Here is an 18,805-nt window from a genome sequence, read left to right on the forward strand (position 1 = left end):
TGTATATGTACATATGTCATTAAAGATGGTATGGCAGGTTGAAAGAGAAGTTAATAAAACATATAGTATCTTAGGATTTATTAGAATGGACATTGAGTACAAGAGTAAGGAGGTCATGTTTAACTTCAATGAGAAACTAGGCCTCATCTGGAGAACTGCCTTCAGTCCTGGGCACCATACTTGAGGAAAGGTGTGAAGGCATTGGAGACAGTACACAGGAAATTCACAAGAATGCTTCCAGGGATAAACATCTGTACCGATGAGGATAGATTAGAGAGGTTTGAACTGTTTTCCTTGGAGAAAAGAAGACTGAGGGGAGTTTTTATAGAGCTATTCAAGATCCTGAGGTGAATCAAAAGGATAAATACTGAGACACTGTTACCACTCAAGGGGGTATCAAGAACTAGAGGGCACAGATTCAAAATAATTGGCAAATGGAATAAAAATGATGTGACAGTATTTCTTGCCAAACAGCAACAAAGTGTCATAGTGAATGGGATAGCCTCAGACCTGAAACTAGTGTAATAAATTGGGGTCCTGAATAAACAGATATTTTATGGATAATATAGAATCTTGATAGGATTTTCTATACAGCATTGAATCTCTGTAAACAGGCTTTCTAAACACTTTGAACTCTAAACCTTATTTCAGGTTACCATGTTGACATTCCTAAGCTGATGGAATGGCATCATCTGTACCCGCTTATCGAGCCAATTAGAAAGAAACAGGATATGACCCTCAGCAAGATGTAAACTAAAAAGCTAACCTCGAGTTCAAGGTGAGTATTAACCACCCTGACATTTTGAGTACCTGCCCCCTATCCATTGGTCAGAAAGGTTAGGTAGACACTGATTAAGCTACCAGCCCCCTGAAAACGGGATATATATTGGTGTCATACTGGTGGTAGGGACTCTGGTGCTGGTGAGGTGGCAGTGCTTGCTGGGCAGCTGCCTTCTTCAGATGGAAGAATGACCAGAGGAGGAAGATCTAGAGACCAAGAGGGGAGTTTCCTAACACTTCAACTAGAGAGCAGAACACTGCTATCATAAGCTGTTACTGTCATATACGTTTTTTCTGTCTAATTAGTTAATATAACTTATCTAAACTGAAGTGGTGAAGTTATAGTTGGAGTGGTGGAAAAGTTGCCCATTGCAGGGGTTTAATTTATTCTGGATAATGATATAGCTGGTTTGCAAATGTGGGTGATGCCTATGGTAGTTGAGCAACCCGTAGAAGTATTTTCAATGTAAAATACATTTCTCCTTGTAATCCAAAATACTTAAGTTCCTCAGGCAGCTTCTGCATTTCAGGTATTTTTCCCTTTAAAAGTCAACAGAGGTGTTACAGAAGGAACATGCTGGGTTTTTTCTTGATTGTGTTGTAAAGAGTTCAAAGGCTGATAGGGAAGAACAAGACAAACGAGATAAGCAGGCAGTTCAAAGGCAAGAAGAAGGTGTCGAAATCCAATTAGCTGGCACTGTGTTTGATAACATTGTTCAGGCGGAAGGAATACAGGAATAGTCAGCTGAAATGTTTAACTCAAAGAGGTTAGTGGACTTACAGAAAAATGATTTGCAAATAGAACAGTTATATCAGAAGCTTATTCAGAGGCAGAAGCAAAATGTATTCCAGTATGTTATTATCTTGACCATATATTTTAATGAGAAAATTGAGGTTGGATTACATTTCAACAAATGAAAGCTGGAGGGAGGTGCATCAGATTGTTATCACATTGGGTTACAGAAATGAGATTCTGAGGATTGCTCACGAAATTTCAATGGGGAGACATTTAGGAACCAGGAAAACATAGGAAAATATACAGATGTTTGTTTTTGGCTAGGATTGCACAGGGATGTAGTCAAATTCTATAGAACCTGTCATTCATGTCAAATAACAGGAAAACCACAAGCAGTTATTAAGCCGGCACATTTAATCCCAACACCAACATTTTAAGAACCTTTTATAAGGGTCACAATTGATTGTGTAGGATCCCTTCCTAAGATTAAAATTGAAAATTAGTATTTACTGACAATAATGGATGTGTCTACCAGGTTTCCTGAAGTGACACCTTTAAGAAATATTACAACCAAGAAGATTATGGAGGACTTAACTATTTTTTTTTCAAGATATGGTTTACCTAAGGAAATACAATCAGATAGGGGTAAAGATTTCATGCCACGGCTGTTTAAGGAAATAATGAACAGTTTATGGATAAAACAGTTTAAGTCAACAGCTTATTATCCGGAGTCACAAGTCACTTTGGAAAGTTGGCATCAAACTTTAAAAACTATGATAAGAGCACACTGACATGATTATGCACAGGATTGGGATAAATGAATTCCATTTTTGTTGTTTGCTATTAGGGACGTTCCAAATGCATCAAGTGGTTTTAGCCCTTTTGAATTGGTTCATGGTCATGAGGTAAGGGGACCATTGAAGTTGATTCCTGAGAAACCGCTGGGTCAAAATTCAGAAACAATTCTCCTGGATTACATTCAAATTTCATGGAATGATTGAACAGCACATGTGAGTTGGCTAGTGAACATTTAGAGGCATCACAGCAAATGATGAACGTGAAGGTGGATAAGAAAGGTAAAACTCGCCGTTCTTTTCCTGGAGAGAAAGCATTAGTTTTGGTACCAGTACTAAGGGAGTAATTAAATACAAGATTTAGTGGGCCTTGTAGGATTGAAAACAAATTGAATGAAGTAAATTATTTAATAAACACTCCAGACAGAAGAAATAAAGGTGTGTCATATAAATATTCTTAAACAGTACTTTGACAGGGAAGAGGAACAAAAAGAAATATTAGTGATGGTGGATGATGAGAAAGAGATAGAAGTGCAGGACTCTGAAACTGATTTTCCTCTAATTAAATTGGATAATGAGGGGGTGCTGGAAGATTTAAATGAAATGAGTTACCTTCCAAGCAAGTGTCAAAGTGATTCGGAAAAAGCTATTGCAGTCATACAAAACTTTTGTGGAAATAAGTTGGAAAATGCATTTAGCTTTATATGATGTCTCGGTACAAATTCCACCTTCTATAAGGCAACAACCTTATAGTTCAAATCCGGAAAAGTTATCACAAGTGCAAAAATAAATTGATTTAATTCTTCAGTATGATATCATTGACTCTAGTTGCAGTAACTGCAGTTCACCGAACTGGAACTGAAACTGTATGGAACACGAAGACTGCATGTGGACTATCGAAAGGTGAATGTGGTGACAAAAATGGATTCATATCCCATACCGTGGTTGGAAGATTGCATTAGAAAGTGGTACAATATAAATTTATCACCAAGATTGACTTGTTAAAAGGATATTAGCAGGTAACGTTGTCGGAGAGAGCAAAGGAGATATCAGCTTTTGTAACGCCAAGTGGACGATATCAGTTTAAAGTCATGCCATTTGGAATGAAGAATGCGCCTGCAACATTTCAAAGGCTGACAAAGTAATTGCAAAACTGAGCAATTGTGCGCTTTATATTGATGATCTAATTGTTTTCAGTCAGACGTGGTAGGAGCATTTACAGCATCAGAAAGAATTATTTATTCGACTACAAGAAGCTAATTTGATGATGAACTTGGCTAAAAGTGAATTTGAAAAAGTGCAAGTTACTTATCTAGGCCATACTATTGGGCATGGTAAGGTGACTCCGAGAGCTACAAAAGACAAAGTTATCGTGGAATTCCCAGTGCCTTCAACAAAAGAAGTTTTGAGATTTTTGAGCATGAGTGATTTTTCTGGAAATTTCAGCCAAGCTGTTGCTCCACTGACTGAACTATTAAAAAAGAACAAGAAGCTTCAATGGACACTGGAGTTTCGAAAGTCATTTGATTGTTTGGAAACTGTACTGACGACGACCCAGTGTTGGCAGTACCCAATTATGCCAAGCAATTCAAGTTGGCCATTAACGCAAGTGATATAGGCATTGGGGCTGGACTGTTACAAGAAGATGACACTGGAATTGAAAAAAGCGATAGGGCATTTTTCACAGAAGCTGAATGTACAATAGAGAAGATATTCAATGATCAATCAAGAGACTTTGTGTTTGGTGTTAGCATTGCAGCATTTTGAAATTTGTGTTGCAAACAATTCATCAGAAATAATTATTTGTACAGACATTATTCTTTCTAAGTTTTTAGGCAAATTTCGAGGCAAAATTACAAGGCTTTTCAGATGGAGTCTATTAATACAACCATTTAATCTACGTGGTTGTAGACATTGCTGAAGAGAAAAACTGTTCACAGATGTGTTATCAAGAGCTTGAAGCTTGAAAGGAAAATGGGGCAGTTTTGAAAAAGAAACCTGGATGCTGAATTGGAGTGATTTCTGTTGATACCAAGGACTTGTGTGTATATTTTATTATGTTAATGCATGCTCTGGTAATGTAATAGTGCAATAAATATAGGAGATAGTGTGAGATGAGTTATTAAAATTAAGCCATCTTTTAGAATTATGGCAGCTCATTTTTCATAGGGAAGGGGATGTCATGAAGCTATTAATGTATATTATTGGAATTTGTGTTTTTTTAATAGAGGTTTAATCTGTGGGTGTGTCCTGATTGGATTAAAACCAGATAGCCTGGGTGCTTTGATGTTTACTAGTTCTGAGATGCAAGTAAGGTATAGTGCATTTGCATTTTGTTGAATAGAGCATTCAAGAAGGGGAGTGAAATCTGGCACCTAGTGTAGCAGAGACCAAGCAATGTTTATATTACTAATAAAACTGTACTATGAAAGTGGTTTTATTATTAGAAAAGGTGGAGTTCAAGGGGGCTGGTGATATAATGAGAATTTACATTCAATGAGATGTGCTAGGTATAACGGAGGGCAGAGCAGAGGCAATATAAGATCAAGCCTGTAAGCCTACCACTGTGTCTGCAAATGAACTCATTTTGAATTTGTAAGATGAAAATGCTTTGCCTGGTGTCTGCGTAAAGTCTACTTGTTGCTGTTGCCTTGCTGGACATTAGTTTGGGAATTTGTTAAAAGTTATGATAATAGTAATTTGCAGCCGTGTGTATATGTTTAACTCATATAAATTAATAAATGTCTCATGTAATTTAAAACAAAAACCTCTTGAGAACTGGTGGCCTGATTCCAGAATTTAGAGATGCATCTCAAACGTACCACTTAAAACATAGGCAATGACAGCTGTTTTGAGTTTCCCTCTGGGATTTTTAAATAACTCAGCTTTACCAACTGTTGGTTGTGGTTGTTGGAGGTCAATCATCTCAGATCCAGGAAATCGTTACAGGAGTTCCTCAGGGTAGTGTCCTAGGCACAACCATCTCCAGCTGCTTCATCAATGACTTGCATCCATCATAAGGTCAGATGTGGGGATGCTCACTTATGATTGCTCAATGTTCAGCACTATTCGTGACTCCTCAGATAATGTAACAGTACGTATCCAAATGCAGCAAGTCCTTTGGGCAATATCTAGGTTTGGTATGACAAGTGGCAAGTAACATTCACTTCACACAAGTGCCAGACAATGATCAACTCCAGCAAGAGAGAATCTAACCATGGCTCCTTGACATTCAATGGCATTGCCATCACTGAATCCCCCACTACCAACATCTTGGGGTTAACATTGACCAGAAACTGAACTGGACTAGCCGTATAAACACTGTTGCTGCAAGAGCTGAAGTTAGGAATCCTCAGGGTGTAAATCACCTCCTGACCACCCAAAACCTGTCCACCATCTACAAGTGACATGAGAGATTTTTTAAAATGTAGTTTTTAGCATTATGTTGGTATTCTGTGAGAGCAAAGACAGCTGTATGTGTATGTATGCACGTGTGTGTATGTCCAGGTTTAATTACACCATTAATTAAACACTTCAAGCTCAAGGTTCTATTGAATGATGTAGCCTTAATTTTTGCACTTTTGAGCTGGGCTCCTCCATCATTGAGGATGGGGATATTTGTGGATCCTCTTCCTTGTCCAGTGAGATAATTGTCCACCACCGTTCATGACTGCAGAGCTTAGATCTGATCCATTTGTTTTGAAATTGCTTAGCCCTGTCTATCACTTGCTACTTATGCTGTTTCGCACACAAGTAGTCCTTTCTTGTAGCATCACCAGGTTAACACCTTTTTTTTCAGTATGCCTGGTGCTGCAATTAGCATGCTGTCCTGCATTCTTCATTGAACGAAGGCTGATCCCCTGGCTTGGTGATAATGGTAGAGTGGGGGATGTGCTGCTCCCTGAGGTGAAAGATTGTGTTTGAGTACCATTCTGCTGATGGCCCGTACCACCTGATGGTTGCTCAGTGTTCCGATGCTATACCTGTTCGAAATCTATCCCATTCACCACAGTGGTAATGCCACATGACACAATGGAGGTTATCCCCAATGTGAAGGTGGGACTTCATCTCCACATTGACTATGTGGCCTGCTGATACTGTCATGGACAGATGCATCCACAGCAGGCAGGTTAGTGAGCATGAGGCCAAGTATGTTTTTCCCTCTTTTTGGTTCCCTCGCCACTTGCCGCAGACACAGCCTAGCGGCTATGTCATTTGGGATTTGGCCAGCTCGGCCGAGAGCAGAGCTACTGAGCCATTCTCGGTGATGTACATTGAAGTCCCCCACCCAGAATACATTCTGCACCCTTGCCACCCTCAGTGCTTTCTCCAAGTGGTGTTCAACATAGAGGAGCACTGATTCATCAGCTGAGGGAGGGCGATACGTGGTAATCAACAGGAGGTTTCCTTGCTCATGTTTGACTTGATGCTATGAGATTTCATGGTGTCCGAAGTTGATGTTGAGGACTCCCACAGCAACTCCCTAATCACAGTATACCACAGTGCCGCCACGTCTGCTGGGTCTGTTCTGCCGGTGGAACAGGACATACCCAGAGATGGTACTAGTGACGTCTGGGACATTATTTGTACGGTATGATTATGACTATGTCAGGCTGTTGCTTGACTAGCCTGTGAGACAGCTCCCCAATTTTGACACAAGGCCCCATTTGGTAGTAAGGAGGGCTTTGCAAGGTGGACCGGGCTGAGTTTGCCATTGTCGCTTCCAGTGCCTAGGTCGATACCAGGTTATCCATCCGATTACATTCCAAGTGACAAGTACATAAGTTGGATCCAAAAATTGCATTGTGAGATGGATGGAAAAATTGTTTTTTTTCATCTGTTGAATTTCAAAGGGGAATTCAGGAGCAGCAAGGAAAAATCACATATTACAGAGATTACAAGAGAAAACAGGGAAATATATATAAAATTTTATTTGCTCAAAAACAGAGAAAAATAGAAAACATTAATTATTTTCATAGTTGGAGAACTGAAGTTCAAAGAGGTGTTTGACGACAATGGCTGTCACATCCACAATGGGCTGAATGGGCTCTTTTCTCTGGTTCTGGAACTTCAGGTGAAAGGGAAAAAGGCTATTTTTGGAGGGATCTTTAACTAAGTTGGTGTGGCTGTGAGGGGAAAGCCCTGAAGACCAGCTCCTTTGCAGAGGAGGGTCATGGTTTGTGAATTGCTGCCGCCCAGTGTTAAGACAGAAGTCTGTGTTAGGAAATATTGTTTCTTAACCTGCTTTTGAAGTTCTACATCAGAGTGGAAATATTTGAGAAGTCATGCAGTATGCCTTTATTAAAGCATCAGGAAGACATAATAGCTTCCATAATGTTATTAGAATTTATTGTAGATTAATAGTGGTATATGTGTGTGCGTCTTACTTCAATTAAAGACAGCTGGTCTGAAGGCTTTGATGTAAGGAGAGAAGCTAGGTTTGAAATACTAGCTAAGTAAACCTGAGTGAAGTTTTAGAATCTGTGGTGTAAAATGAACACTTTCATCTTTAGATAAAACTAGCATAGCAGGTAAAACTGGTGTGGCTTGAATTCAAAAGAGGTGGTGAAATGTTACACCTAACGAGAAGATGATAAGAAACAGTGTGTTTATTTTTCCAAAGGATTTCTGGCAAATTAGCACTGTGATAGATTTTTATTATTAGAGGTAAAGTCCAAAGCTATGGTAAAACAATGGGAATTTGCATTCAAAGGGGAAATATGTATAAAGGAGAGAGGTTGTGTGTAAGGGCAGGCAGTCTGAGAGCTGACAAATGTGAAAAGCCTCCAGCCAGTATGTACCAAATTGCTCCCTTCAAGTACTGAAGTAAAGAAAACTAATTTTGATCTCGACGGTCCAGGGTATCGCTTTACTTTGCTCGGGTCTTTTTATATCTGTGTGTTTTGCTGTTGCCTTAATGGAGGTGTAATTGGGAGTCAAATTAATTAGGTGGTTTTGGAATTATAGTAGGAATTTGTAGTCATCTGTATGTGTTTAAAATCGTTTTAATTAATAAGCATATAATTTATTTTTGTAAAAATATCTTCTACAGACTCAGTGGACTTTTTATTACTGAATTCAAAGCCTGGGTCTCAAAATAATATACAAATTACAAAAATAGTTGTGGCAGCTGTTTTAAGTTTCCCTCTGGGATTTGAACAGCTCAGCATTTACCATTGGCTGTGCCATAACAAACATTACAACAATTCCTTGATTTGCGTAATATTACTGGATTTTTATGGTTTAAAAGCTTTAAGGGGATTCTTGCCAAGAAGGTAGTTTACTTGTGTACTTTTGATCAAGCATATTTTTGGGGGGTTGCTCTGTAAGGCTGTTTTAAATTTGTAACTTTAATCTTGTGTATTTTATAGTTTTTTCTTTTTAAAAAATCTTTCAACCTTCACATTTGTAAGGGCGTTACTGAAGGTCTAGGCTTTTGAGGTCAGTCACTCTTCCTCCTCGTTTTCATGATAAAAAAAGATTTATGATCAATGAGGCAGACCTCACTCTGGGGTCTAGCTTGCTCAGTAATAACATTTGCTGTGGTCATTACAAATTTGGTCTCTGGCTGGATCAAAACACTTTGATTGGATTGGGATTTGTGAATCAAAAGGATATGAGTACGAGGGAGATACTGAACTCAGGAGTTGGTGTTGAAGGCTATTAAGTGGTTGGACTGCAAAATTGCTAAAGCAGTTGCTGAGACTTTTCTAAGTGGAAGATGCATTTGTGGATTATTTGAATTCTTTGAATAAGGCTCAACTGAGAGTTAACAGATAAAGTGCAGATAGAAATAAAAACACTATTTCGTAAGGATATGGTTAAAGTGCTTACCCAGCATTTAAAATTAGAGGAAGATATACCTGAACCTAGTGCATCAAACCGAGAGGTTTTCAGACTCCAGTTGTAAATGAGGCAGGGAGAAAACAGGGAATTACAGGCCTGTTAGCCTAACATCAGTAGTAGGGAAAATACTAGAGCTCATTATATAGGACGAGTTAACAGAACACACAGAATATATCAACAGGATTAGACAAAGTAAACATCGATTTTTAAGAGGAAAATCATGTTCGACAAGCCTACTGGAGCTTTTTGAGGACTTTTCTCGCAGAATTGATAAGGAAGAAACAGTGGATGTGATGTATTTAGATTTTCAGAAAGCTTTTGATAAAGTCCCACATAAGAGGTTGGTGTGCAAAAATAACACACATGGGATTGGGAGTAATACATTGGCATGGTTTGAGAATTGGTTAGCAGACAGGAAACAGAATGGGTTTAATTCGGAGTGGCAGGTGGTGACCCGTGGGGTACCGCAAAGATCAATGCGTAGGCTCCAGCTATTCACAATATATACCAATGATATGGATGAGTGAACCAAATGTAACACTTCCAAATTTGCTGATGATATGGAACTTGGTGGAAACGTGAGCAGTGAGGAGGAGGTAAGAGGCTTCAAGGTGATTTATACAAGTCGAATGAGTGGGCAACTATGTGGCAGATGAAGCATAATGTGGACAAGTAGTATACGACCCTCAGCAGAGCCTCCCCATATATACCTTTTTTGGTGGGGGGGGCTGGTAGCTTACTCAGTGTCAATCGCCTATTCAAACTATTCTGACCAATGGATACAGAAAGCTACTCAAAATGTCAGGGTGGTTACCACCCCCACTTGTGTGTGACCCTGCTTGCAGTCAGTTTTTTTAGTTTACATCATGTTGAGGGTCACATTCTGGTCCAATCTAAACTTTTGCATAGATAAAGGGGCACACAAGATGCCGTCCTAACAGCTTGGAAATGTCAACATGATGACACATTAAGTTTATTAAGAAACAAAATTTTAGATATGTTTCATTAATATCCTCTTTCCAGAGAGATGATCAATGCTGTTTAGCAAATCCTACCAAGGTTCTATGTTATGCAGAAAATTCTTGTTTATTCAAGGTGCCAATTTATTAAGGTTCCCCCCTTTGCAAAGGAAATCTTTTATTACTCGTAACTAATTTTAAGATTTTAGTTCAAAAGTACAAGCTGTTTCCCTAATTTCTTGATTACATATTGTAGAAACATACTGAAGCTCCTAGAATTATCTTATTATTTGGTTTAGCACTTCCCACCTGCAGACATTACAGTTCCCCCCTCTGAGAGGGAAGTGCCCCTAACGCAGGATTTTCTGGACATTCCAAACCCACGACCACTACCAGTTATAAGGACAAGGGCAGCTGATGCTGCAAGGTGCCCTCCAAGTCACTCACCATCCTGACTTGGAAATATATCGCCATTCCTTCACTGTTGCTGGGTCAAAATCGTGGAACTCCCTTCCGAACAGCACTGTGGGTGTGCCTAGAGCACATGGACTACAGCGGTTCAAGAAGGCAGCTCACCAACTTCTCAAGAGCAATTAAGGATAGGCAACAAATGTTGGCCCAGCCAATGATACTTCCTCAGGTCTCCCCCAGAGCAAACCAGAGAGGGGAAGAATTGCTCAATCATAACACTGGTCCGTTCAATGACACTCCATGTGGCAGCAGGGAGCTCGTTGTAGGCATGCTTTTACATTAGGTGTGCCATGAAGTCTTGGGCCATGTTTGCTTTTTATTCTTTCATGGAATATGGGCATAATTTGCAAGGCCAGGTTTTGTTACCCAACCCTAACTGCCTTCAAACTGAGTAGCTTGTTAGGCTTTCCTATTATATGCTCAATGTTGGGAAATTGTGTGGTTAGTTTCAATTTAAAATGAGAAAATATTTTTATATAATACAATGCAATTTTTAAAAAATTAACAAATCCAACTTGAGTGGATAGAAAAAAACCACATTATTGTAGGCTAATTGGTTGGTGCTAATTTAATGGAGGATTTTGCCATTTTTAAACTTAGAAGTGAAACCAGGAGTCATGTGCCAAAAGAGTATGTCCACTGCTGGTTCAAGATAGTCCCATTTGTAAATCCGATTGTTAGTTGTGGGCCTGCAGTGCTTGTGAGGGTCAAATTTTTTGGGTGTTCCTGCCTGGGTATTGCATAGGGCCAGGTTCAAAGAAGCAGAGCTGGTTGCATAAAATGAACAACAAAGTTGTAATTGTCTGACAATGGTTGTAAATTGCATCGTGCCGAAACCTGAGCTTCTGACAAACTTTATAAATAGATGAAGTGTGTGCAAAAGTCAATAAGGCTTGGCAAGCCTCTGTAAAAGAGTTTGGCCCCACTGTGACAATGGTTCCCCAAGAATGCGAGGGGGAGGATTAAATGGGGTGGGAGGTTCGAGGATAAGGAGCCCAGAAAGAGGAGAAGCAGCAGGACACATAATTACTCTCCCTGGCAGACAGAGGACCTCTCTCTTTCTGTACATCTCATGCACCAAGGTCTCTGGTGCTGCTTTAAGCAACCTTGGAGCACATTCGCTAACATCTACATTCATTTTTCTTACAAGTCAGCCACTCCACCCCTGCCATTGCCAGAACTTGCTGCAGACACAATGCAATTCTCTTTTAACAGTGTAAGCTGGTTTGAAGTAGCATTGACTAGCTCTAAGTGGTTCTTTACCTCCCAAGAATTTGTGCCCTCTGCTGAGGTGAGCAATTAGCAAGGGCAATTAGGGATTGGGCAATAAGTCCTGGCCTAGACAGCGACACTCATATCCCATGCATGAATATTTTTAAAATATGTTTATTGCTGAGCTATACTCCTATTGAATGCTTCTTGAAAATCTTAATGCACTAGATTCAATTTCTTCCCCCTTATTCATCCTCCTAATTATAACCTCAACAGTCTCTAATGAAGTTCTCTAATCTTTAATTTACGTTAAAAATATGAAGGGAGATGACATTCACTCAGCTAGAGCTGGAAACTGTGAAAGGGCCAATAAACATGGAGCGTGACCAGTAAAAGGGGAAGGAAAGAAAATCAGACAAAATATTCATATAATAAGAACAGCAATGTTTGTAGATTGGGAGCGGTCAGACTTTCACGCTCAGTCCAGATCTTGTATCCTGCAGCGACTTCAGCTGATTTTTTCCATTTGAACTGAACCGATTCCGCCTTAGCCTGAACCAGATTGAAGATTAAACAGGAAATCAATTGTTTGCATAACAGCGTGAATAGCAGGAAGAAAAGTAATTGAATATAATTTATATTTTATGACATTAGCACTCACGAGATCCATTCCAGACTCCTGCAGGTCAGTATGAGTTGGCGGAGAGCACGGACAGATTGATCTGTGAAGGAGTTTGATTCCAGAAACAGCTTTCTTACTGACCTATTTCCAATGAGAGCATAAGCAAGATCCTCAACACAGGAATCCGTGAGAGTGTTATTCTGCAGCCTAGGGATCAAATGAGACAGAAATAACAAGAAATCCCATTTTTTTATTAATAACATTATAACTGGAAATGATGATGTGCAATATTTAATAACACTAAAGCTGATACTGACAATGATCATGTTTCAGGCACCCAATTATTATAAACACAATCTCTCTCAGTCTGACACATACCCCAGTTTCTGTATTTTACAGTGAGGATTCCTCAGAGCCGCAGACAATAGTTTCACTCCTGAATCTCCGAGGTTATTGTTATTCAGGTTCAGATTCATCAGTGACCTGTTTGTACTGAGAGCAGAGGCTAGATCCTTGGCACACCGATATGTGAAATAATTATGATACAGCCTGGGAACAGAGTGACAAATAACAAATCAGTTTAAATGCCCAGCATTTAGTAATGACAATACGAATAGCAGACAAGCTGGAGTCTGTTGTCCCTTGAACAGGAAAGCTGAGGGTAGATTTGCTGGACTGTACATGATTATGACAGGGTTAGATAAGATAGACAAAGAAAAGCTGTTCCCATTAACCCATTACAAGGGTTAACGGGCAATAACGTTCCGGGGAAGAGGTGAGCTAGGGAGATGGCGGGGGGTGGGCAGTTGGTGTTTGCGAAGAAGAAATTTTTTATGCAAGGAGTCATAATAACCTGGAACGTGCTGCCTAAAGGGTGGTGGAAGTGGAAACGATGGACACCTGAGCAAATTGAACATTCTGAGTTAAGGGGATAGACCGTGGCTCTGGGAATGATGGGAATTTTCTACAGAGACTCGTTGGGCTGAATGGCTTTTTTCTGTGCTGTAAATGCCTCTATGACTAATACTGATACTAACGGTAACGTTCAGTATTAGATATTCAGTTCTTATAAACACAACCTCAGAGTCTGGTACTTACCCCAATTTTTGTATTTTACAATTCTGATTCCTCAGAGCCGTAGACAATAGATTCACTCCTGAATCTCCCAGCTTGTTATCATTCAAGTTCAGAGATATCAGTGACTGGTTTGTACTGAGGGCAGAGGCAAGATCCTTAATGTCTGTGACTCCAACATTATCCAGCCTAAGGATCAGAGAGAGAGAAACAACAGGAATCGGGGCAAATACCTGATGTTAATGAATTACAATTTTACTGATACTACTAATAATATGCAGTTTCGAACATCCAGCTGTTATAAGCATAACCTCAACACAATTTATTACTTACTTCAGTTTCCGTATTTTACAGGTCGTGTTCCTCAGAGCTGCAGACAATAGTTTCACTCCTGAATTTTCCAGTTTGTTATCATTCAGGTTCAGATATGTCAGTGACCGGTTTGTACTGAGGGCAGAGGCAAGATCCTTAATGTCTGTGACACCAACATTATCCAGCCTAGGGATCAGAGAGAGAGAGAGAGAAATAACAGGAATCGGGGCAAATACCTGTTGTTAATGAATTACAATTTTACTGATACTACTAATAATATGCAGTTTCGAACATCCAGCTGTTATAAGCATAACCTCAACACAATTTGTTTCTTACTTCAGTTTCCGTATTTTACAGGTCGCGTTCCTCAGAGCCACAGACAATAGTTTCAGTCCTGAATCTCCCAGTTTGTTATCATTCAGGTTCAGATCAGTCAGTGACTGGTTTGCACTGAGGGCAGAAGCGAGATCCTCAGCACAAGTTTCTGTGAGACCCACATCATCCAGCCTAGGAATCAAAGAGAAAAATAACAGGGTTCAGGATAAATCTGCTTTGTTTATTAATAACACTATTAATGACACTAATATTAGTACAGTGTTTATTAATAACACTGTCACTGTCCCAAATGATAATGCACAGCGTCAGAAACCAAGCTAATATAAATACAATCTCTATGAGTCTGGTACTTACTCCAGTTTCTGTATTTTACAGTCTGGATTCCTCAATGCATCAGACAGTAGCTTCACTCCTGAATCTCCCAGATTATTATGACTCAGTCTAAACACAAGTGGAAAGAGAGTGTGAGAAAATAAAAAAGAATCAAATCCGGACCTGATAACAATTGTTTGCTGTTGAATTTTACAAGCAATGATACAAAAGAGCTTGGGAAATCAATTAATAGATTTTCCTGTCAATGACAATGAATCTGACTCTGTCAAACCCAATATATATTCATCATTGAATATATGTTTGTAATATGTGACAGAAGACTTTTCTTCAATGTCTCAAGGAATCAAGGGATTTGGAAAGCAGGTGGGAAAGTGGAGTTGAAGCACAAGATCAACCATGATCATACTGAATGACAGAGCAGGCTTGACAGGCCCTATGGTCTACTCCATTTTCTTGTATGAGAAGGATCCCAGGAATTAGGAACTTCAGTTCCAAGGCAAGATTGGAGAGGCCAGGGTCATTTTCCTTGAAGGCTTGAAGGGTTTGGACAGAGTAGGGGAAACTGTTACCATTGGTGAGATTAAGAATTGGAGTACAACCATATAAGTTGATTGGCAAAAAGAACAATGGCAACTCAAGGATAGTTTATTTTAATGCAGCAAGTGGTTTGGGTCTGGAGCATACTGTATAAGATTGTGGTGGAGCAGATTAAATTGAGGCTTTCGTAAGAGAATTGGATAATTACGTCAAGAGAAAAAAAAAAACTGTAGGGCTACGGGTAAAAGGTGAGGGAGTGGGGCTTTCTTGGACAAACACACCCAAGTCTTTCTGAACATAAAAATATTTTCCTTTTCCATTCTTACGGCCAAAGTGAATGGCCACACACTTTTATACTCCATCTGATAACTTATTGGCCATCACTTAACCGGTCGACATCTCTTGCAGCCTGTGTGTCCTCCTCACAACATACATATCCACCTAGCCTTGTATAAATAAATTTAAAGATGTCTCTTTTGTTAAGCCATTAATATAAATTGTAAATAGCTTTGGCCCCAGCACGGATTCTTGTGGCACTACACTAGTCACAATCTGCCAACTTGAAAATGCCCCATTATGCCCACTCTTTGCTTCCTGTCCAATCCTCTATCTATGATAACATACATTTATCCACAATGCCATGAGTCCTTATTTTGCTTATTAACATTTTGTGTGGTACCTCATTGAATGCCTTTTGGAAATTCAGGTTTTCTATATCTTCTGGTTCCCATTTCTCTGCCCTACTAGTTGCATCCTCAAAAATCTACAATCAATTTGTGAAACACAATTTCCCTTTCATAAAGCCATGTTGATTTTGTTTGATCTTACTATGATTTATAAATGCATTGTTAAGACTTCTTTTAAAATGAATTTCAGCATTTTCGTGAAGGCTGGTGTCAGGCTAGCTGACCTGTTTTCGCTATCCTTCCTCGAATAGCGGTGTTATATTTACTAACTTCCAATCGCATCAATGTTCCAGAACCTATGAAATTTTGGAAATTAATTGCCTGCATTCCATTATTACTTTTTTAACCTAAGGGTGTAGGCCATCAGGTCCTCCTGATTTGTCAAATTTTTGTGTTTTAGGTTTCTCCAGTTCTTTTTCCGTGCTGATATCAATTGCCTTAATTTCTTCACCTTTAAGAACCTAGATTACACTCTATTTCTGTTATGGAAATTCAGTCTCCCTCAGATTTTCTCAGGCTACCCAGCATTCGCGACATGGCTGGCTCCAATGCAAGGGTAGGCATCTCCAAGCCGCCCCACGCAATTTATGTGGAGTCGGGCCAGGTTCTCAAGTGTTCATGGCCCTCAGAGGAGTCATGAATCGTAGTCTGGATGCAGGAATCTTTTGTGCGATAAATTGATCCATGGGTAATCATACATTAATTAATTAATGATACATTAATGCTAAAAGGTTAGTTAAGGAAAAAGAGGGACCTATCAGAGATGAAGATGGAAACTTGTGTGTAGATGCAGAGGTTGTGGGAAGGGTTTTGAATGAATATTTTGTCTCCGTGTTTACAAAGGAAAGGGAGGATGTAGATATAGTAGCCCAGGAGGAACACTGCGAGATACTGGATGGGATTGTCACAAAGAGAGAGGAAGTGCTTGAAGGGTTGAAATCCTTGAAAGTTGATACGTCACAAGGGCCAGATGGATTGTTTCCGAGGAAGTCAGGGAGGAGAAAGCAGATGCTCTGAGGATGATTTTCCAACCTTCACTAGAAACAGGGGAGGTACCGGAGGACTGGAGAAATGCAAACGTAGCTCCATTGTTTAAAAAGCGATCAAAGGAAATGCCAAACAATTATAGGCCAGTTGGTCTTACATCGGTGGTGATCAAATTAGTAGAATCAATCCTGAGAGATAGGATTAACTGTCATGTGGAAAGGCATGGACTAGTCAGGGATGGTCAGCATGGACTTGTTAAAGGAAGGTCTTGACTCACCAATTTCATTGAATTCTTTGAGGAAGTGACAAGTAGGGTTGATGAAGGTAGTGCAGTGGATGTTGTGTACATGGATTTTAGCAAGGCATTTGAAAAGGTTCATCATGGCAGATTGGCCAAGAAAGTAAAAGCCCATGGTACTCATGGTAATGTGGCAAACTGGATAAACGGTTGGCTTTGTAACAGGAAACAAAGGGTAATGATCGATGGATGCCCTTGCAAATGGAAAGTTGTCTCAACTGGTGTTCCACAGGGCTCGGTGTTGGGACCCTTGCTGTTTGTGTTATATATTAACGATTTTGACGTGAATGTGGGGGACACGATTGGGAAATTTGCAGATGACACAAAGATTGGCTGGGTAGTGGATAGTGTAGAGGATAGCCATAATCTCCAAAACAATATAGATGGAGTGGTGGAGTGGGCGGTAAAGAGGCAGATGGATTTTAACGTAGAGAAGGGTGAGGTCATACGTTTAGGGAGGTCAAACATTTAGAGGGATTATACAATAAATGGGAATATACTAAGAGGGGTAGATGAAGTGAGAGATCTTGGCATACAAGTACACAGGTCCCTGAAAGCAGCAGTTCAATTAGACAAGGATCTAAAGAAGGCATATAGAATGCTCTCCTTCACTGGTAGAGGTACAGAATATAAAAGTAAGGATATAATGTTGGAATTGTATAAAACACTGGTGAGACCACAACTGGAGTATTGTGTGCAGTTCTGATCACCGCATTACAGGAAGGATATAATAGCTCTGGAGAGAGTGCAGAGGAGGTTTACAAGAATGTTGCCAGGGTTAGAAAAGTGTAGCTATGAGGTGAGATTGGATAGGTTTGGGTTATTCTCCTTAGAACAAAGAAGGCTGAGAGGTGACTTGATTGAGGTGTACAAAATTATGAGGGGAATCGATAGAGTGGACAGGACAAAATTGTTTCCCTTGGTGGAGAATTCTAGAACCAGGGGACATAGATTCAAGTTAAGTGGCAGAAGGTGTAGGGGGATATGAGGAAGAACTTTTTACGCAGAGGGTAGTGGGTGTCTGGAATTTGCTGCCCAGGATGCTGGTAGAGGCAGAAACTTTAAACTCTTTTAAAAAGTACCTGTATATGCACCTTAAGTGCTGTATGCTGCAGGGTTATGGGTCGGGTGCAGGAAGGTGGGATTAGAAAGGGCACCTGGGTGTCCTCGGGCTGCATGGACAAATCGGCCGAATGGCCTCCTTCTGTGCTGTAAATTTTCTCTGGTTCTATGGTTCTTTCCCCACACCAAATCATGTCCCTCCCCAACAGGCCTCAATGAACCCTTACATCCTCCAGGCCAATCCAGGTCCCACACCCAACCCGATATCACTTCAGACCATCCATGTCAACCCAGGCCCTCCAATCCACCCCCAATGACTCCTCATAACCTCCATACCATACCATGTCCATCACCCTCCCAATATTAATGTTGCAAATGCTGTGAAAATCGAGTGCATGCTCCAATTTAAGAGCAGCTGCTAGTTACTGGGGAAAGATTGGGGCACATGTATAAGGATCTGCAGGGGTTGTCTGGTGAGCTATTTAGAAGGATAGAGCAATCTGCACTTAGGTTTATTCACAAAACCCTGCATAATGTATGAAAAGACAACACCTTTTGCCAGATGGACGTTCAGAGACTTAACACTGATGTCCCCTCATACCATCCATAACGCATAGCACTTCCATGCCCAATCACAAGAACATGAGAATTAAAAGTAGGAGGCCACTTGGCGCCTCAAGCCTACCTCTTCATCAAAATCATGGCTGAACTGATTGTGGCCTCAACTTTGTTTTCCTGTCTGCCCCCATAACCCTCAACT

General features: G+C 40.1%; 2 protein-coding genes across 2 annotated transcripts in view; one reads left to right on the forward strand and one right to left on the reverse strand.

Annotated features, from left to right (window-relative positions):
• Positions 1-18,805, forward strand: part of LOC144672030 (NACHT, LRR and PYD domains-containing protein 3-like) — a 977,887-nt gene that overhangs the window by 578,157 nt on the left and 380,925 nt on the right. The gene's annotated exons all lie outside the window — the stretch shown is intronic.
• Positions 12,653-18,805, reverse strand: part of LOC144671986 (NACHT, LRR and PYD domains-containing protein 3-like) — a 39,982-nt gene continuing 33,829 nt past the window's right edge. The window contains exons 5-9 of the mRNA XM_078533923.1: positions 14,497-14,583; positions 14,143-14,313; positions 13,828-13,992; positions 13,519-13,683; positions 12,653-12,969 (exon numbers count right to left, since the gene is read on the reverse strand). Coding sequence (XP_078390049.1) covers positions 12,783-12,969; positions 13,519-13,683; positions 13,828-13,992; positions 14,143-14,313; positions 14,497-14,583 — 775 coding nt within the window. The 3' untranslated portion in view covers positions 12,653-12,782. The remainder of the gene's footprint in view (positions 12,970-13,518; positions 13,684-13,827; positions 13,993-14,142; positions 14,314-14,496; positions 14,584-18,805) is intronic.

The sequence above is a fragment of the Cetorhinus maximus genome, chromosome 35, assembly GCF_964194155.1.
Source record: "Cetorhinus maximus chromosome 35, sCetMax3.hap1.1, whole genome shotgun sequence".
NCBI classification, from domain to species: domain Eukaryota; kingdom Metazoa; phylum Chordata; class Chondrichthyes; order Lamniformes; family Cetorhinidae; genus Cetorhinus; species Cetorhinus maximus.